At 58.9% G+C, this 13,665-nt stretch overlaps 4 protein-coding genes across 5 annotated transcripts; 1 reads left to right on the top strand and 3 right to left on the bottom strand.

Moving 5' to 3' along the window:
- Window positions 1-30: 30 nt before the first annotated feature.
- On the bottom strand, window positions 31-3,003 carry ARPC5L (actin related protein 2/3 complex subunit 5 like). Its single transcript, XM_030961788.1, has 4 exons — window positions 2,826-3,003; window positions 2,624-2,696; window positions 2,199-2,375; window positions 31-585 (listed from the first exon to the last, which is right to left on the bottom strand). The coding sequence occupies exons 1-4, from the start codon at window positions 2,963-2,965 to the stop codon at window positions 523-525; spliced, it is 453 nt and encodes a 150-aa protein (XP_030817648.1). The 5' UTR covers window positions 2,966-3,003; the 3' UTR covers window positions 31-522.
- Window positions 3,004-3,187: 184 nt separating this feature from the next.
- PPP6C (protein phosphatase 6 catalytic subunit) lies at window positions 3,188-6,309 on the bottom strand. Its single transcript, XM_030961787.1, has 7 exons — window positions 6,206-6,309; window positions 5,979-6,074; window positions 5,824-5,889; window positions 5,325-5,466; window positions 4,846-4,925; window positions 4,540-4,749; window positions 3,188-3,882 (listed from the first exon to the last, which is right to left on the bottom strand). Exons 1-7 carry the CDS (start codon window positions 6,278-6,280, stop codon window positions 3,634-3,636), a joined length of 918 nt encoding a protein of 305 aa, XP_030817647.1. The 5' UTR covers window positions 6,281-6,309; the 3' UTR covers window positions 3,188-3,633.
- An 83-nt stretch (window positions 6,310-6,392) lies between these two features.
- Window positions 6,393-8,741, top strand: RABEPK (Rab9 effector protein with kelch motifs). 2 transcript variants are annotated; one of them, XM_030961785.1, is made up of 7 exons: window positions 6,393-6,471; window positions 6,610-6,746; window positions 6,828-6,980; window positions 7,072-7,233; window positions 7,485-7,634; window positions 7,815-7,964; window positions 8,137-8,741. In XM_030961785.1, the coding sequence occupies exons 1-7, from the start codon at window positions 6,413-6,415 to the stop codon at window positions 8,421-8,423; spliced, it is 1,098 nt and encodes a 365-aa protein (XP_030817645.1). In that variant the 5' UTR covers window positions 6,393-6,412; the 3' UTR covers window positions 8,424-8,741. The 2 variants fall into 2 exon arrangements, with proteins under 2 accessions (XP_030817645.1, XP_030817646.1); XM_030961786.1 differs by lacking the exon at window positions 7,072-7,233.
- A 404-nt stretch (window positions 8,742-9,145) lies between these two features.
- HSPA5 (heat shock protein family A (Hsp70) member 5) lies at window positions 9,146-13,058 on the bottom strand. The gene is made up of 9 exons (XM_030961784.1): window positions 13,007-13,058; window positions 12,668-12,806; window positions 12,251-12,482; window positions 11,885-12,022; window positions 11,522-11,634; window positions 11,053-11,443; window positions 10,563-10,800; window positions 10,205-10,372; window positions 9,146-10,020 (listed from the first exon to the last, which is right to left on the bottom strand). The coding sequence occupies exons 2-9, from the start codon at window positions 12,781-12,783 to the stop codon at window positions 9,461-9,463; spliced, it is 1,956 nt and encodes a 651-aa protein (XP_030817644.1). The 5' UTR covers window positions 12,784-12,806; window positions 13,007-13,058; the 3' UTR covers window positions 9,146-9,460.
- Between the last annotated feature and the right edge of the window lie 607 nt (window positions 13,059-13,665).

Genomic DNA, 13,665 nt, shown 5'->3' with positions numbered 1-13,665 from the left:
GAATTTAGCTGAAAATAAATTTAACTCACGTGATCCAAGACCTTTATTGATGCAGCAGGCACTTCACTTTACATGACCCCAAGCCCAGAGTCCAAGAGTCCTTCACCCACACGTTCAGCCGCCATTCCCAGAGCCCTTCTCCCACCCTCAGCTGCAGGACCTCAGCCTGGACACAGCTACCTTGGGACTAAGCAGGACACACGGGAGCTTGTATCACCACACCTGGCTAAAGCAGCATCTGAAATACCTGTTCACTTACAGTGTAGGAGGCAGGAGTGTGCCTTCTCTCTGCCTGTTAAAGAAGGGAGCAGGAGAATGTCTTGGCTCCTATATGTGATAGTCGGAATATGCAGGAATACCTTTGCTCTTCCCCCACCTTTAAGGTTAAAAGCATTCCAAGAGGAGGTTACTGTAGGATTTCAGTAGATTGCAATCTCTAATAAAGATGGACCAGTGTAATTTCAGCTCATTCCTTCTTCTGAGTCCAAGCCTGACCGTCACCTCTGTCCAAGTTAACAGTCTTTACACAGTCTTTCTTGCTGTGAGAACTCTTATTATGGAGCCCAGGCCTCCTACTGCCAGTGCCTGTGGGAAAGGAGAGAGGATACAGAGTCACAGAACAAACACTGAAGAATTCAGCCACAGAAGGGACTATGGCTCTTCTCCAAAGCTAGAAACTGTCATTCTCCACAGTCTAACCAGCTTTTGGATCTCAAGGGCTCCAGTGTTGCAAGTCACTGACAGAGCAGAATTCCCACCTCCCTTATCCCTGAGGAAAGGAGGAGGAGGAAGGGCTCGCTTCAGTTTCATTTGTGTCCCTCAATGTGAACAGTGTTTCCTTCTGAAGTCTAGAAGATGGAGATGATTATGAAAAAAATAAATATTTAAGCAGACTGCTGGAAGTGGGGCATTTACCTTGCAGCCACAATCCAACAGAGCACAGGGTATGAGAGCAGAGTGAGACGTGGCGCTGGGTGACACGGCTGGACAAAGGCACAGCATGCACCTGGAGCAGGACTGGCAGGTAAATCTCCTGAGCTCCCAGACCTGCCACAGGCCTTTTCCAGAGGACAGACTGGTACTACCACTGAGCTGACTCTGCTCTGAGCAAGCCACACATCCTACCAGTACTGCCACAAAGCAGAACACCAGGCTTTAAACCCTGCCTACTCAGACCTGCCTTGTTCCTTTCACAACAGAGAGGACGAAATGCCTTTCATGTCCCTGCACGCTCTGAGTACCAGTCAGGGTGGTGGTGTGTCACCTCCCATGCTGGGAGCACCACCCACGCTCACCTGAAAGCACCTCAGTGGAAACAACAGGAAAAAAAGAAAAAAAAACCACGCAGAAACATGTTCTTTGCTGTCCCAAGAAACTCCCTCCTCCTTGTCAAGGCTTGGCAAAGCTGGTGACAGCAGCAATAGCTGGACTCGCACTACAGCAGCTTTACATACAGCAGGAAAAGCTCTGCACCTTGGGAAAAGGACACCAACATTCCCAGCAGCTGCCTGCACAGGGAGCTGCAGCGTTCCCAGGGATCAGTTTTCCTTGGAGCACTAACAGCCAGGGCTTCAGCTGAAACCGCTGCAGTGGGGGAAGATCTCACTTGGATTCCTGCCCGGGGGCAGGGGCACCCAGCAGCTGCTTCAGGGCTGTGCCTCAGCCCAGAATGTGCCTCCGCCACCACAGACAGGGAAGGAGGCTCCACAGGCAGCTGCTGAACACATCCCACACCCCCTGTTTCACAGCTGACATTCCACAGAAACAAGAGGCCCCTGCTGGTGCCCAATGGAATCTCTGGGGACCTCAAAATCTCTCCTGGGCAAACCAAACAGGTTTGCTAAAGCCTGTGACTCAGCTGATGCAAACTGCCAGCCTGAGCCCCCTGAGCCAGGCCCCAGAGGAGGCTGCAGCTGCCCCGACCCTCCCTGACATCTCCTCGCTGGGTGCCAAGGGCAGCTCAAGGCTTTCCCCTGCAGGGAGAACTCCCTGCTCTGTCCCCTCTCCTCATGGCACAGGGCAAGGTTTGAAATACAGGCAAAGGCTTTGTGAATGCAGGCTCAGAGAGACCAAAGATGAAAGGAAACACTGAGCTCTTCAGGGATGAGGCCCTGCCACCACCTGCTTCTCTTCTCTCCTGAAAGCACTGGCCAGGACCCTGCGAGCGTGGCTGAGCCAAGAGTGCCCCCAGCACGTACCTTTTCATGCCACTGAAGTAATATTGCACTGCTGTTTTCTGTTGGCTTTTCAAATCCTTTATAAATGTACTTCATTAACAAATCAACACCGTTTCTGTCTAAGGAATTCACCGCTTGTTCTATTTCACTGCTTTTAAAAGATGTGAGGACTTTAAGCATCGTTCCCTGGGCCTGCTCCTGGGAAGACAAGGCAAAGAGAGAAATGTGAGAACGAGAACAGCTGGGAACGATCCAAAACTCGTGTTTGGCAAGAGAGGGGCGCGCTCCAGGCTGGGTTATTTCTGTAAGCGAGGTGAGCAGAGCTGGGGTTAGAGGAGGAAGCGGCAGACGCAGGGGGATGCCCATGGCAGCACGGGCTCACGGAGCGCAGCGGCGCCGCTCTTGTGCCCGGGTGCCGCTGTGCCCGCAGCCCTGCCCGGCCCTACCTTCATCGCCTGGCTCCTGGTGTTGCCCGGGGAGCTGCGGATGGCCGTGTGGAAGGCCCGCAGCGCCTCGCCTGTGCGGCGGCGGTCAAGGACTCAAACCGGGACGTGCGGGACGCGCAGCGCGGCTCCCGGGCGGCCCCGGCCCGAGCGGCGATCGCGGCCGCTGCCCGGGACTCCCCGGCCCCCCCGGCCCAAAGGATATTGCCTGAGCAGCGCTTCCACCTCGGGGCTGGCATCGGGCTCGGCCGCCGCCGCCTCCTCGGGCTCCTCCACGAAGCGGTTCTCGTCGTACTGGTCGATGTCGAGGCGGCGGAAGCGGGACGAGAGCGTGCTCCGCGCCATCCCCGCCGCCCGGCCCGCGCCCGCCGGAAACGGCGCCGGCCCCGCCGGAAGCGGAACCCGCGCGGCCGCCGCGCCCCGCCCCGGCCCGCGCGCCCCGCCACCAAAAACACAACAGAGCCTGGGAAAAATCCGAACAATGACTTTAATGTACAAATCCCGTCGCTGCAGCAGGTTGGCGGGTTTAATCGGGATCCCGAGGCAAACGGAACAAACCGGGGATGGGGAACAGCCCTTGGACCGCTTCACTGGGATCCACCGAACACTCGGAAAAGGCTGGCTCGGGCAGCACGGGCAGCCCCGGCCCCGCCGCGCACCGGGCACTGACTTTGCTGCTGAAATTTCTTAAAACTTACCAAAAACAAAAAGCTGAACAAGAGAGCGGCCCGAGCGGCTCCCGGAGCGTGGTAGTTAAAGGAATTGGTTCATCTAACCCAGGACTAGGCGAGGACTACATGCAGTAGTACAAATCTCAAGGACATATTACAAATACTCTGAAATTAATCTATGGGCAGGGGAAAAAAACTTGCTACAGACACCATAATACACAATAAATTTAGATAATTTAAAAATAAAAAAGGCAAGAGGCAGCATTTCAGCAGCAAAGTGCTCAATAAAAAGTATATTGTAAAGGGGCAGGACAGGGAGAGGTGACAGCAGGCGGGCGGGGCTCAGAGGAAGTACGGCGTGGTTGTCCTGGGAGGAATGACACGCTCTGAGTCTGGAACTGCGCGGAATAGCTTTGGTTCTCTTGTATTTACATCTTTAAAGACCATGATGGACGCGATGTTCCCGCAGCGGTAGCAGTAGTTGGGAGCTGACCATACCGTTACCAACTTCTCATCAAACATGAATTTGTATCCTTCGTGGACGAGCTGGTGCGCTCTGCAGATCAGCTTCAGGTTGTTGATGTGAACAAACTGCAAGGGAAGAGGAAGGTCAGCTCAGCGTGGCCCGAGTGCCGCTGCCCACAGCACGTGCTGCTCCTGGGCCGGCCCCACAGCAGGACAGAGAACACAGCAGGGCTGGGGACCCAGCACTGAGACACCCTGTGACATACAGGTGCCAACACCCGAGCACTGGAACAGCTGACACCCAGGAAGCAGGGCTGTGCTGTCCCACACTCAACCCTTCCTGGATGTGCTGTGTCAGGGCCACACAACAACGCAGGCTGAGCCTGGCAAGGCCACTGGGGAGAGCCCTGAGGAGTCTGCTCAGTGCAGACACAACAAAATTAACTCAAGAATTGCTTAAAAAAGGGTATTTTTCTCCTAGATCCTTAGGAAACCATTCCACACAGAGCCCAGGGACACTAGTGAGTCCCACCACGTCACACTTTTCAAAAGCAAGATGGGTATTAGTACACCTGGCAGTTACATTGGTGCTTTTAGGTTCAAGTGGCTCATTTTTTCCAGCTGGCACAAGCCAAGCTTCCCCACCACCATAAGTTACTGGCAGAGGTGTGACAGGGCAGTTCAGTGTCCTGCAGTGCTCTCGCTCCACTCTAACCCCACAGTGAGCTGAGCCCCTCAGCTCCCAGCCCACACTGGGCTGTGTGGCCCTGAGCAGTGAGTTACCTCGTTGGTGACCTTGGCCCCGAAGAGCCAGCCCGCCCCACGGGGGCTGATGGCCCACGTGTCCACGTCCTCGGGGTCTGACCACACCAGGTCGCAGAAGGCGCCTTTGTGAGGGATCTCCTGGTTGCGCTCAATGGTCCGGATCTGGTCCAGGGTCTTGATGTCTGGGGAGAGGCCCCCGTGCACACACAGGATCTGCTCGTCTATTAACTGCAGGGGAATGACACGAGCACCTCAGCATGGCTGCCAGGGGAGCCCCAGCTCACAGCTCCCATCAGGATAATCTGTTAATGTGTTTGCACTTACAGCTGCTATTGTGAGCATGTCAAAGACTTTGGTGCAGTATCTCCAGGCGTTCGCGTTCCCGTATTTGGTTTGGCACTCGTCTGTTGGAGAGAACAGTTTTACTCCTCGTGGACCAGAGGAAACAGGCAGAGCAAACACTGACAGCAGAACCTGCACACCCAGGTGTGTCACACGAGCCCTGCCAGGAGCCCTGTGCTGGGTCCTGCTGCTGGCCAGGACCAGCAGCAGCAGCAGGAGGGACCGAGCACCTCCTGCTCTGCCTGTGCCTGAACTTGGCACCAGGACACAAGCAGAAACCTCACATGCCAGAAAAGAGCAGCAAGATCTGCCTTAAACACGTTCCATTTCAGAAACACAATGACCATGTTAGCAAAGGCAACCCTGGAGCCCATGTGGCCCCCAGCCCCGAGAGCCCCGGGCACCGTGGCCTTGCCAGGGTTTCCCGCGGCAGAGGAGCTGCAGGCACAGGCAGCACTCACCGTAGAACCCGTACACCTGGGTGATCTGCCTGCTCTCGTGGTTGCCTCGCAGCAGCGTGATACGGTCAGGCCACTTGGCTTTTAGTGCAAGGAGGTACGTGAACGTCTCGAGGCTGTAATACCCCCGGTCTACAAAGTCCCCCTGAAGGCAGAGACAGCCGCACATGGAGAAAGGGCACAGTGACACATCGGTCCTCAATCCTCACTGCCACAAAGGAACCCAGCGCTGGAGGGCACCGGGACCTGCTGGGAGCCGCGGCGGCTCCGGGCACTGCGAGTGTCAGGTGTGGGCTGGGCACTCGCCTCTCTGCTGTCCTGACGTGACCCCGGGACACCCGGGCAGGGCAGGACGCTCTGCCTCACCCCGCGGGGCTCCCGGCAGTACAACCGGCGGGCAGGAGCCAGCAGCGGCGCCGGGCGGGGCCCGGGACTCGGGAGCCCCTCGGGCTTTCAGCCCGGCCCCTGTCAAACCCAGCGGGGCCGCGCCCGGCGCACCTACCATGAAGATGTAGTTGGTGTCGGGGACCTGCCCGCCGGTCCGGAACAGCTCGCACAGGTCATAGAACTGCGGGGGGAGAGAGGCGTGAGGGGCACCGGGCATCGGCACCGACTCCGGCCCGGGGCTGCACCGGGAGCGGCCCGGCCCGGCCTTACCTGCCCGTGGATGTCCCCGCAGACGGTGACGGGCGTAGACACGGGCTGGACGTTGGACTCCTCCAGCAGCAGGTCACAGACATAGTCACAGAGGCGCTGCGGGACGGAGCGGGGCAGGGTCGAGGTCAGTGCCGGGACCACCGGCACCGCCCGCTCCGGCCCGCCCGGCAGCGCCCACCCCGGCCCGGCCCGCCCCGGCCGGTCCCGGCCCGCCGCCGCGGCCGCACCTTGAGGTCGTTCTCGGGCAGGTACTTGCAGAGCCGCGCGATCTCCACGTATTTGTCCAGGTCCAGCGGCGCCATCTTGGCACGGGTCGGACAGAAGCGGGCCCCCCGCCACTTCCGGGCGGCGGAGCGCGCCGCCGGCGCGGGCGGAAGCGCAGGGCACTTCCGGCGGCACTTCCGGCCGGCCGGCCCGGCAGCGGCCCCGCCGCCATGGCGCCGCGGGCGCTGCCGCTGCTGCAGCCGGGACGGCGGCCGCGCCCGGGACACTGGTGAGCGCGGCGGGGGCACCGGCGGGCACGGCGCTGGGCGGGCGGGGGTGATGGGGGGGATAGCAGTGAGCGGGGCGGCGGGACCGGCGGGAGCCCGGGCCAGCCCAGCCCGCGCTGAGCGCCGCCCTCGCCCCGCAGGTACCGGCTGAGCCCGCGCGGGGAGCGGCCCCGCGGCCGCGTGGGACTCGGCTGCCTCCTCCTGCCCGGCCGCGTCCTGCTGCTGGGCGGTGCCGACCCCGCCGGGGCCTTCGCGGACGCGCATTTCGTGGAGCTGGGTGAGGGCCGGGCCGGGCCGGGGCTGGGCTGGAACCGGGACCGGACCGGGACCGGGACCGATCGCCTGTCCCCGTCCACAGCCCTGCTGCGCTGGGTCCCCGCCGGCTGGCGCGGACTGAGGCCGCGCTACGAGCACGCCACGCTGCTGCCCGCCGTTGGCCCCCCGCGCCTCTGGGTGTTCGGCGGAGCGCACCCCGCCGGGAACCGCGGCTGCGTTCAGGTGCTGGACCCCGGTGAGTGCCCCAGGGCCACGGTTCGGGCTGCGGGACGGGCCCGGCCTCCGTCCCCGCGTTGGTTGTTCGGTTAATCAAATGTCTTAACTAGAAATAGGAACGTGGGAGAGCCCTGCGGTGAGGGGGGAGCAGCCGCAGCCTCGGACATTCCACACGTCCTCGGCGGGCATCGGGGCCCGGCTGTTCGTGTTCGGCGGTGGAGACAAGGGAGCGGAGCCGGTGAAAGACCAGCGACTGCACGTGTTCGACACGGGTACCTCCCTGCTGTGGGCCAGAGCGCTGCCCTCGGGGTGTAGCCAGAGGGCTGGAATTGCTGAGCTCTCTCTGGAGATGAGTCCCACGGGATGGGTGGCCGTCCCTCTCTTGACAGGACCTTGTGTTCCTGTGCTCACTGGGAATTCAGACCCCGTGGCTTGGGTGGGAAGCGTCGGCAGGGCTCTGGGGTTGCTGGTCTGTAGAATTTCCAGGGTTTTCTTCCTAATTCCCGTGTCCTCCCATTTTTAGCCGCCCTGGCCTGGTCCCAGCCAGAGACTCATGGTGATCCCCCTTCCCCTCGGCACGGACACGCCGTGGTTGCAGTTGGGACCAAACTCTTCATCCATGGAGGTTTAGCTGGAGATGTTTTTTACAATGACCTGTTCTGCATCGACACAAGTAAGTGTGGATGGAGGTACTGCAGGGCAGTACCTGTGAGCTGTGCTTTGATTTGGGGGGACATTTTTTTCTGAAATACTAGTTCTTAAGTGCTTAAAGTATTACCTTCTTTGTTTAAATCAACAAAACGCGTGGGGTTTGTGTAATGCATAACCCTGGAGGTGTTGTTTCCTGCACCAGATGACATGAGATGGGAGAAGATCCCAGCCACTGGAGATGTCCCTGGAGGAAGGGCATCCCACTCCTCGGCAGTGTTCCAGGACCACTTGTACATTTTTGGTGGAATAGGTCCAGATGGGACACTGAATACTACGTACAAGTATCACACAGGTAGGGAGGCTGCTCTCAGGGCTGCCAGGGAAGATGCCAGGCAGCTGGGGAAACACGTTACCTGCTCAAGCCCTGGGCTTCCCCCTGGAGTTACAGCACTGCAGGACTGAATTCATGGTGTCACTGCCGGGTGTGGGATGTTTAAAGCTGTGACTGTATCTTTGCACTGCAGGAAGGCAGCACTGGACGCTCCTGCAGTTTGAGTCTCCCCTGCCCAGCGGGAGGCTGGACCACGCCATGTGTGTCATTCCCTGGCAGGCTGGGGCACACGGGGACACAGGAGAGACCCCAGCTGGGACAGAGCCCCCTGTGTCAGCAGGTGACAGAGCTGAGCCCCTCCAGCAGGGCCTGGGAGAGGGCTGTGCTGAAGACACCTCTGTCCATCTGCTGTTCGTGTTTGGGGGCATGGACACCCAGGGGCACATACACAGGGACTGCCTGGTCACCCTCATTGAGTAGAGTCCCCACAGCACCAGCCTCAGCCCCTGGGGCTAATTGTGCCCCTTAAACGTGTCCTTACCCTGGGGCAGCTGGCACAGTGCTGGCACCCCTGAGGGACAGGGGCTCCGCCTGAACAGGGTCCTGCTGCAGCCCCAGCCCAGGGGACATGGCAGGAGCCAAGGTGTTTTGAGGTACTGCTGGAGCTGGCACCAGACAAGGTCATTCTGGTAAATAAAGAGACCAAATTTCAATTAGGCATCTTTTTGTCTAAGAACCTTTATTAGGTGTAAACTACTTTTCACTGATCAGAAAACTGGTCTGTTTCATATGACACTTTATTAAAAGCTCTGAAGTTTTAATACTGCAGGAAAACATAATTAAGCCAAGCTCCTTCCTCACTGCTGGGCACCGCCACTACAGCAGGCAATGGGTTCTGGTGGATAACGTCCCTCTCCCAGCACAATAAAAGCTGCCCCTTCAGCAGTTACTCGGGCTTGATCTCCCCTTCCTTATCAGGATCTGTTGTAAAACTGCAGCGAGGTCCAAGTCCACTCTCTCCCTTCAGAAACTGAACCCCAATTCACCCCAAGGGAACAGAGGCCTAGCTCCTGCTTTTAAACATCCCACTCTCCATGAGCCCATGAAAGGTGACCTTGAGGGGGTGACAGCACTCCATCCTTCAGGGTTAATCCAGATCCTGGCTGGAGCTAGGTAATGGAGATCACAGAACCAGAACAGAGTCCAGTGTAAATAACAAATTTATTGTGGTCACTCCAGGTAGAAAAGCTCTACACCAAGTTCACATGACCAAGTTGTTAAATAGAATGTTCCACTGCCAATACTTCTAAACCCACATTTACACTCCCACCCCGCTCCCCTCCCCAGACATCGAGCAACTGCTAACGAAAAGCAGGATACAGCCACGTCGGGCTAGCAGTTCCAGCTCCACTCACGAGTGAAGATTCAAAGTTACATTCCAAATTAAGAGTTCAATATTTTAAACAAGTGTTCCTGAGTCCAATATATACACACACCACATTCGGGGACACCGGTATCTACAACTCGTCCTTCTCTGCTGCCTCCTCCTCGCCGGGCGGGGGGCCGGCGCTGCCGTACAGCTTGCTCACGATGGGCTGAACCACCTCCTCCAGCTCCTTCTTCTGTGCTTTGAAATCTTCTATGTCCCCATCCTGATGGCTTTCCAGCCACTCGATCTTTTCCTCCACTGCTTTCTCTATTGTTTCCTTGTCCTCAGAGGACAGCTTCCCACCCAGCTTCTCCTTGTCCCCAATCTGATTCTTGAGGGAATAGGCGTAGCTTTCCAGCTCATTCCGAGCATCGATGCGTTCCTTCAGCTTCTTGTCTTCCTCAGCAAACTTCTCAGCATCGTTGACCATCCTCTCGATCTCCTCTGGCGTCAGCCTGTTCTGGTCGTTGGTGATGGTGATCTTGTTCTTGTTGCCGGTGCCCTTGTCCTCGGCCGTGACACGGAGGATCCCATTCACGTCTATTTCAAAGGTGACCTCGATCTGGGGCACACCCCGAGGGGCAGGAGGGATTCCGGTCAGATCAAAGGTGCCCAGGAGATGGTTGTCCTTGGTCAGGGGACGCTCACCTGCCAAAAACAATGACACAGGGTTACTTTCTTGCCCAGCTGTGGCCTGTACTTTATGAAACTGTGAGTGACACAGTTCCATGAACAAAGAACCTACAGCCTTTGTGACAATCAGGAACAAGAATGAAAACCCTACAGCAGATGGATTCCAGCTGTCACATGGGCCACCACAGCTGACACCCACCTTCATAGACCTTGATGGTCACAGTTGGCTGGTTGTCAGAAGCTGTGGAGAAGATCTGAGACTTCTTGGTGGGAACAACGGTGTTTCTTGGGATCAGCTTGGTCATGACACCTCCAACGGTCTCAATGCCAAGGGTCAGGGGACAGACGTCGAGCAAGACCAAGTCACCTGGAACAGATCAGAGGCAAGACTGTGACACAACTTCAGCACAAAAGACAACGCTGCAGACAGGATCCTGAGGCCTCAGGGGCACAGAACTCCAAGGACTGGAAAAGATCCAAGTTGGTCTGCATTTGCTTGTCAATGCCCAACATCCACTGTTGAGTCGACTCTTAGGTGGCAGTGAAGGTGCCATTACCTGTATCCTGGTCCCCAGAGAGCACCCCAGCCTGCACGGCCGCGCCGTAGGCCACAGCCTCATCTGGGTTAATGCCACGAGAAGGCTCCTTCCCATTGAAGAACTCTTTTACGAGCTGCTGGATCTTGGGGATGCGAGTTGATCCACCAACCAGGACAATCTCATCAATATCAGACTTCTTCAGGTCAGAATCTTCCAGGACTTTCTGAACAGGCTTCATAGTGGAACGGAACAGGTCCTGCAAAGACAAAACCCCAAGCATTGTGAGACCATATTCCCAGCACACCCTACTGTGCAGCCCAGGAGATACAAAGTACAACCACTACAGAGCAGAGATGCCAAACTGAGGCCCAGCTCCCTGGCAGGAACAGCTGCCTGCTTACACAGAGTTATTTATACCCTGAAGTGCAGTGTCACAGCATGAGATGCTGCACATTCCCCAGTCCCAATCCAGAGCTGAGGCTGTGTAACTTTACCTTTCTAAACTTACCATGTTCAGCTCCTCAAACTTGGCTCGAGTGAGTGTCTCCGAAAAATCTTCCCCTTCAAAGAAGGACTCTATTTCAATCCTGGCCTGGTGCTGAGATGACAAAGCTCTCTTGGCCTTCTCCACCTCCCGCCTCAGCTTCTGCACAGCTCTGTTATCCTTCCTAACATCTTTGCCAGTTTTCTTCTTGTAGAGCTTGATGAAGTGCTCCATAACACGCTGGTCAAAGTCTTCTCCACCCAGGTGAGTGTCTCCATTAGTAGCCACAACTTCAAAGACTCCGTTGTCAATTGTGAGGAGGGACACATCAAAAGTTCCACCGCCCAGGTCGAATACAAGGATGTTCTTCTCTCCCTCTCTCTTGTCCAGTCCATAAGCAATGGCAGCAGCTGTTCTGTAGAGGGAACAGGCTGTCAGGGCTGGGGGTGGCAACCCACAGCTCCCCTGGGGCAGGACAGGGTGGGCTACTCACGGCTCGTTGATGATGCGCATCACGTTGAGCCCCGCGATGGTGCCCGCGTCCTTGGTGGCCTGGCGCTGGGCATCGTTGAAGTAGGCTGGCACCGTGACAACAGCGTGGGTCACCTGAGCAGGGAGGGACAGCTTTGTTACAGTCTGTAAGCAGTACCAGCCACTCTGAGCCGTGCTGGAACAAGCAGCCCATCCTCAAGATGAAGAGCCAGCAGCAGCTGAGCCCATCCAACAGGGCTGCTGAAGAGGCCTGCAGCACTGACTGTGGTTTGGGATGGCAAGGTCAGTCCTGGCTCAGCCTACCCTTCTCCCATTTCCTAAAGCTGCTAATTCAAGTTGTTACCAGTGTTTCCTGTACACTTACTTTCTTCCCCAAGTAAGCCTCTGCTGTTTCCTTCATCTTCGTCAGGACCATTGCAGAAATTTCTTCAGGAGCAAATGTTTTTGTCTGTCCACCTCCAACATCAACCTGGATATGGGGCTTGGCTTTCTTCTCAACCACCTGAGGAGAACAAAGAATACTGTCCCATTCGACTATTCCAACTTGTTCACACAGTTCTTTCTAAACATCAAGCCGAACCTCTATGACAGGCGTAACCCGAGCGCAGTTAGCACCACGAACTGTTGTTTACACACCAATCCTCCCATGGGGCACTGTGAGCAGATGCCTCTTCTGACCAGAACTGCAGTCCTCCCCTCCAGCCCCCCCACCTCTGCACTCGGGGCCCACCTTGAAGGGCAGGTACTTGATGTCCTGCTGCACGGAGGGGTCGTTCCAGGTGCGGCCGATGAGCCGCTTGGCATCAAATACAGTGTTCTCTGGGTTGGACGTGAGCTGGTTCTTGGCAGCATCCCCGATCAGGCGCTCCCCCTCGGGGGTGAAGGCCACGTAGGACGGTGTGATGCGGTTCCCCTGGTCATTGGCGATGATTTCCACGCGCCCGTTCTTGAAGACGCCCACGCTGGGGTTGGGGGAGAGCGGAACGGTCAGGCGGGCCGCGGCCTGCACACATCCCTCCCCCCCCCCCCCCGCCTCCCCTTCTGCTCCTCCCCGCGCCCTCCCGGGCCCGCGGCGCTTCCCGCGGCTCCCGCAGGCCCTGCCCACCCAGAAGGGCCCGGCTGGCCCCCCGTGCCCGTCCCCACGCACCAGGAGTAGGTGGTGCCCAGGTCGATGCCCACCACCGTGCCCACGTCCTCCTTCTTCTCCTCGTCGTCCGCCCAGACGGCGCCCAGCGCCAGCAGCGTCAGCAGCAGAAGCCTCATCCCGACCGCTCACCTGTGCCCACCTACCGAGAGGTCGCCGGTTACACAACGGAGGCGCCACGTGCGTGGCCGCCCCCCTCACCCCTCCCCGCGCCGCAACCACCCAGCCCCCGCCGTGCAGAATCACCCCCGGTCCCCACCCGATCTTTCCGTGCCCTCAACCGCCATCCCCCCCCCAACACCGGCCCAGCCCCGTGCGGCCCTTACCGCGCCCGGCCCTCACCGTGCAGAAGCGCCTCGCCCCGATCTCCGCTGAGCCGCCAGGCCGCGCCGCCCGCCCTTTTATACCTTCCGTTACCCCTTCGTGGAGCCTCTCCATTGGCTGCCGCGCCCTCGCTGGAGCCTCTCCATTGGCCGGCTGCTACCAAGCTGGCCTCCCGCGATTGGCGAGCGCCGCGCGGCCGCTCCGCTGTGCCCGGCGCGCCCCCCTCGCGCCGCCCCATTGGTTCCACCCGCCGGCCGCGGCCACAGAGAAGCGTGAGCCAAGCGGAGCGTCCCCATTGGCTGGGCGGGACCACGGCCGCGGGGTGGGGGGGCACTTCTGGAAGTTTCCATGGTTACCGGCCGGGGGGGGGATAACCCGCCGGTGGTGGGGGGGCGCCGCCGCTCCCGGGGGCACCGGGGGTACGGGCGGTACCGGGGCACTGCCGGGAGGGAGGCGCGGGGAGGTTGGAGCCGGGCCGGCATCATGGCCGGGCCGTGCGGGGTCTCCGGGCAGAGCCCCCCCCACCGGGAATGAGGTGACACGCGTGTGCCCAGCGCCCCGAGGCGACACCGGGACCCGTCCCCGGGCGGCCGCTGCCCGCCCCGCCGCTGCCAGCACGTCGCGAGGCCCCGCCATGTCGCGACACCGAGCCCCGCACGCACAAGCCGGGGCCGGGC

The sequence above is a fragment of the Camarhynchus parvulus genome, chromosome 17, assembly GCF_901933205.1.
Source record: "Camarhynchus parvulus chromosome 17, STF_HiC, whole genome shotgun sequence".
Classification (NCBI taxonomy): Eukaryota; Metazoa; Chordata; class Aves; order Passeriformes; family Thraupidae; genus Camarhynchus; species Camarhynchus parvulus.
This window is presented reverse-complemented; position numbering and strand designations above follow the sequence as displayed.

Excerpts from the sequence above, each read along its gene's own strand:
- ARPC5L (XM_030961788.1), bottom strand. The coding sequence starts at position 2,965 with ATGGCGCGGAGCACGCTCTCGTCCCGCTTCCGCCGCCTCGACATCGAC. Across the intron at positions 2,697-2,825 it reads GTGGAAGCGCTGCTCAGGCA|AGGCGAGGCGCTGCGGGCCT; the intron begins ATATCCTTTGGG and ends CCGCCGCCGCAC. Across the intron at positions 586-2,198 it reads TACTTCAGTGGCATGAAAAG|GCACTGGCAGTAGGAGGCCT; the intron begins GTACGTGCTGGG and ends CCTTTCCCACAG.
- PPP6C (XM_030961787.1), bottom strand. The coding sequence starts at position 6,280 with ATGGCGCCGCTGGACCTGGACAAATACGTGGAGATCGCGCGGCTCTGC. Across the intron at positions 5,890-5,978 it reads GCGGGGACATCCACGGGCAG|TTCTATGACCTGTGCGAGCT; the intron begins GTAAGGCCGGGC and ends CTCCCCCCGCAG. Across the intron at positions 4,926-5,324 it reads CCAGGTGTACGGGTTCTACG|ACGAGTGCCAAACCAAATAC; the intron begins GTGAGTGCTGCC and ends TCTCTCCAACAG.
- RABEPK (XM_030961785.1), top strand. The coding sequence starts at position 6,413 with ATGGCGCCGCGGGCGCTGCCGCTGCTGCAGCCGGGACGGCGGCCGCGC. Across the intron at positions 6,981-7,071 it reads CGTTCAGGTGCTGGACCCCG|AAATAGGAACGTGGGAGAGC; the intron begins GTGAGTGCCCCA and ends TGTCTTAACTAG. Across the intron at positions 7,965-8,136 it reads TACGTACAAGTATCACACAG|GAAGGCAGCACTGGACGCTC; the intron begins GTAGGGAGGCTG and ends TTTGCACTGCAG.
- HSPA5 (XM_030961784.1), bottom strand. The coding sequence starts at position 12,783 with ATGAGGCTTCTGCTGCTGACGCTGCTGGCGCTGGGCGCCGTCTGGGCG. Across the intron at positions 11,444-11,521 it reads ATGCGCATCATCAACGAGCC|AACAGCTGCTGCCATTGCTT; the intron begins GTGAGTAGCCCA and ends TTCCCTCTACAG. Across the intron at positions 10,021-10,204 it reads GACCATCAAGGTCTATGAAG|GTGAGCGTCCCCTGACCAAG; the intron begins GTGGGTGTCAGC and ends TGTTTTTGGCAG.